The sequence below is a fragment of the Oreochromis niloticus genome, linkage group LG23, assembly GCF_001858045.2.
Source record: "Oreochromis niloticus isolate F11D_XX linkage group LG23, O_niloticus_UMD_NMBU, whole genome shotgun sequence".
NCBI classification, from domain to species: Eukaryota; Metazoa; Chordata; class Actinopteri; order Cichliformes; family Cichlidae; genus Oreochromis; species Oreochromis niloticus.
The window spans coordinates 31,138,930-31,143,712 of NC_031986.2; the positions used below are offsets into that span (position 1 = coordinate 31,138,930).

The 4,783-nt window shown below is 40.3% G+C and overlaps 1 protein-coding gene across 1 annotated transcript; it reads left to right on the plus strand.

Annotated features, from left to right (window-relative positions):
• The first annotated feature begins 392 nt into the window (after nt 1-392).
• gadd45ab (growth arrest and DNA-damage-inducible, alpha, b) lies at nt 393-1,938 on the plus strand. Its single transcript, XM_003444305.5, has 4 exons — nt 393-553; nt 857-958; nt 1,058-1,265; nt 1,473-1,938. Exons 1-4 carry the CDS (start codon nt 504-506, stop codon nt 1,584-1,586), a joined length of 474 nt encoding a protein of 157 aa, XP_003444353.1. The 5' UTR covers nt 393-503; the 3' UTR covers nt 1,587-1,938.
• Nucleotides 1,939-4,783: the final 2,845 nt, after the last annotated feature.

Genomic DNA, 4,783 nt, shown 5'->3' on the forward strand with positions numbered 1-4,783 from the left:
ACTTTGCACCGTAAAACGAAATCACTAAATGTTAATGTTTTGAATCTGTATTTGTAAAATCACATAAATGCATTTGGGGTCTATTTGTTAAAATGAATATTTACTGGGGATTTTTTTTTTTTTTTTTGGCAAATTTTCATAGAAGCTATGACATGTTACTTTCTTACACTGTGTGGAAGTGAAATAAAATGTTGCTGTAATTCCGAAAATGCCTCGTGATTACTGACGAATTGGTTTTAGTATATTTCCAGAAACTAGTTCTGATTATTCTCATATTAGTCATTGTTCAGTTATGGCCACGGGATGTCGCTTTCTTCTAAGAACAGGTTCAATGTGAATCATGTGACCAGTCATCCACAACTGGGTAGGCTTTATGCAAATGAGTTCTGCGTACACAGGATTTTTACTACTGGAACCCGGACGCTCAGAGCACAGCGAGAGTCTCACTAGACAACAGAGGACGCACAGATTCCGCTCTGGATATTATACCAAGACCCGGTTGGATGTGCAATATGACTTTTGAAGATACCAGTGGAGATAATTCAACAGAAAGGTTAGCTTTGCGTTGAACTCTGCATTTTCCTTTAATTTAATTCTGTTTTTAATACGAATTTAGAAACTTTTTGTTAGAATTATTGGTTTGCAGATATAATTGCACACTGCCCGTTGTGACCGACATTCAGCCCTATTATATTGAGCCCTCTCGCGGTTCTTGCATTTGTATCACACATGCAACGTTACATGAGCTGGCATTCATATATCACGTGAACGGCGGTAGCTGGAAAATTGGGTCATCAAAGCTTAAACTAACAGCCTCACTGATCATGCGTGTTCTGATAAACTTTTGTTTCTTTAGAATGGACTCGGTGGCTACAGCGTTAGAGGAGGTCCTGAGCTCTGCGTTGCCTCAGGGTTGCATCACTGTCGGAGTTTATGAAGCAGCGAAGTCACTTAATGTGTAAGTTAATAGTAAGCTCGCTACTGCCGCACTAGAAAAACTAGCTGGGATGAGCATGAAGTAGTAATGTTTGCTTTACTTTTTCCTCATTGCTTTTAGGGATCCAGACAATGTGGTGTTGTGTCTACTGGCCACAGATGATGAGGAGGATGTGGCTCTGCAGATTCACTTTACCTTGATACAGGCTTTCTGCTGCGAGAATGACATCAACATCCTGCGTGTGAGCAACATGAGGCGTCTGGCAGAGATACTCGGCGGAGTGAAGCCTGGAGGAGAGCCAATGGACTTACACTGTGTTCTAGTTACTGTAAGTACTATTACTCACGTCCGTTTAGTTTAAACCTTGGGAATATTGCTCATTTCCCTTTGAGCAATCAAATGTACCTGGGGTTTATTGCTTCTCGTTTCTGCTGTCAGCACTTAGAGGGAGTTGGCATCAGTTATGCAATCTGAATTATTATTTGCACGTTTCGTAAATGAACAGATGGTAACCGCTTTGCCCTTTCCTGTGCAGAATCCTCAGTCATCCCCGTGGAAGGACCCTGCACTGAGCAAGTTGAACAGATTCTGCAGAGACTGCCGGTGTTTGGATCAGTGGGTGCCTGTTATCAACCTTCCTGACCGATGAAGCTGCTTGGAATATTAATGTATTGTGTGCATTGGGGAAAAAGTAACTGCCTAAGGCCTGTGTTAATGTCTGTGTTGGACTTGATTGGAAAGCGCCCCAGAGAGAGAGAGGTGGAGAGAGAGCGACTGGAGAGTTAGGGGAAGGAAGGGGAAAAAAAGAGCGTTCCAACAAATTTACCAGGTCAGGGTGAACTTGTGGGCCAAGGAAGAGTGACTCAGCTGTCTGGGTTCCCGGATTTTCTAACGTATGACTGCGCCTTTCTCTGCCGAGAAAGAATCCTTTTCGAGGAAACGGAATCATGTGAGCATGGAGCACACGTGGTGCCGAGCACAGGCGCATGGACTGGGGAAAAGCCGACAGAGTGTCTCAGCTGACAAGACTCCAGGAACTGGACCACACCAGAGTGGATCAGTCATCTGTCAGCTTGAGAAACTTCTCATGAAAATTTGACCAAATTGACTCAGCATTTCTTCAAGAGAACATTTAATTAATCTTATTTAAAAACTTGTCACTTTGATAACTCTGATAACTCAAAAGGGAAAGTTTTCACAGTTGATTATCATTATTATTATCATTATTATTATCATTATTATTATTATTATTATTATTATTATGGACAATACAATGTTTGTCCGGTAACTTGTTGTTATGTTATTAATTTAATGAGTTATATTTATTGTGCATAGTTGAAAAGATTGTGCCTTGAAAAGCTGAATAAAATAACATTTAAAAAACAGTTCTCGGATGGGTTTTGCTTTGCCTTGTCAGTAACTACTCCATCAGTGTACTTTTAGAAAATCATGCATGAATTTCCCGACATTCGGAGTTGGAGTTTGTTGTGGCATGTCACAAGGGAGGTGACACGTTTAATTATTTACTTGGCATATGCTTTCGCTTTTAAGGAGCCTGTGTCTTTTGCATTTCAGCATAGAGCCAACCTGTTTAGGAGGGTGTACAAGAAAGACTGAAGTGGAGTAGCTAGCATGTTTTTGGTAATCCACATGGTCTGAGAAGGAACTAGAGTTGTGCACCTCATCTGGGCTTTGTCTCCCAGCTTGAGAAAAAAAAAATCTAGCCTGTGGCAGAAAACTGGGCAATTACAAGTCTTTTCAGACCAGATCAGCTGGCTTTGAAATATGCTGCAGGCATGAGGTTTCTTGAAATAGTTTACTCCTGCATGGGAACCCTAGTAAATATTGACCTTTTGCACATCTTTGAGATCTTATTACACAAAGGGGTGGAGAATTCCCATTGTAGTTGAATCTAAGTGGGATTGGGCTCATTGTGACAGCTCCTTCTTCACACCCCTCTGCATTTACGCAATCACTGCTAAATTTACTGCTGAGAGAATTAAAAATAGCAGTGAGGCATGAAAAAAAAAAAACTGTTGAAGACCCCTTTCAGGCTGTAAAACGAGAAAACCAGAACTTATTGGTGCTTGCACAGAGTGAGAAAGGACAAAGGTTTCCACACAGAGGGTCACGAGACAAAGGATGCATGAGTCAGGGCTATTCAGGTCTATTGCTAGAGCTGTACAGTACTTTAGCTTTATGCCTAAAAATAGCCACATGAATAGAGGCATACCCTCTGACCACCGACAATAATAGTTCTTGTAATTAACATGCAGTGTACGCACAGAGACTGACCCGATGAAGAGATGTCAGTTTGCAGGCAGGGATATCACAAAGACAACATTCCTCTCAAGTGGAGGGATAACAGATGGGGAGGGAAAACTGGGTCAAAAAGGGACTGGAAGACTGAGGAGGAATGTGGGGTATGACAGAAGCTGCATGGTTTGTGGTTGTGTTAAACTGACTGCAATAAACAAGAAAAGTTTGCAAATCTGATAAACTGTATAGAGGTCTGTACATGTAGATAACGTCAACCATAGAATTTTTAGATCTGAAGGGGTTTTTTAGGTTGTGAAACAATATCAGAAATAGTAGAGTCTGATCTGTATGACATGACACCTCCTGAAAATCGGTTTGATCGCTGAAAGGCCTTCCTGACACTGAGGGAGGAGCTTCTAAAAGTAGGTGAGATACTGGAGATAGTGGATTATTGGCTTATCCCAGGGCTTCTTCATTACCAGGTAACACTATCACTGCAAATGATGCTGCTACAAAAGCCAGCCATGTAAGTCATCTGACTCGAGTGGAGATTACATGAATGTGGGCCAACAAATATGGCCTGACCTGATTTTGGATGTAACATCACACCTGAGAAGACTGAGACAGGAGATAAAAGGGTGCTCACCGAAGTAGGGATTATTGCATAACATGGTACTCATGGCTTACGGGCATGTAAACAACTTTGCTGAGAAATTGGAACAAATTAGAACAATCAAAAATGTTTGTGCCTGTGACCCGATTCACTCACCCACTTGTCTAAACACTGTGACTTGTGATTCAGACAAAGGAGTAATATTCATGCTGTTACAATAAGACATTTTCTATATAATTACAGTGGTGGGCGTGCATATAAAACAAGGTCAAACTCTCAATTAATGAGGTCAGCAACCCCTCATAGCCAAAAGCTCAAGCTCCAAATTGCTTTAAATGCTCGATATCAGGACATTTTTCTACTCTCAGCTCTACATAATGTCAGTGAGAGTGGATATCCCTACTATGAATTTTTTAATGTCAGGAACACAGCTACAGCTACAACCACAGCTGTTCAAACCCTTCTGTTTACAAGGGGCAGCCAATCAGAAGATAGCTTGCTTAAAGGTAGGACAGTTTGTTTTAGATGTTGGATTCACTTAAGATCTGCACCAAGGCTCAGTCTAAGAAAAATAAGGATCATCATGAACTTTAAATGATGAAAACCTACTATTGTAAGGTCCAATATCAAACATATGGAGCCGAAAAATGAACACAGTAGACCCTCCATTTGATTATATAAATGATGATTTATGCAATGAAAATGTCTAAAACAGGCTTATGTAAATTTAGTTGAATAATTTAACTTGTTTTCCATATTTATTTGCATTGAATATATGTAACAACAGGCAAAGGTTTGAATATGACAGTAAGCTGTTATTGACACCACGTGTGAGAAACCACAGACTTTTATCAATAAAAACATAAATCCATACAGACTAATCAAAATCAACCAGATGTATCGTTAACACAACAACACGTAACACTTTTTAATCCCAAACACTGAATTCATGAAACAAAATAGAAAGTCAAATG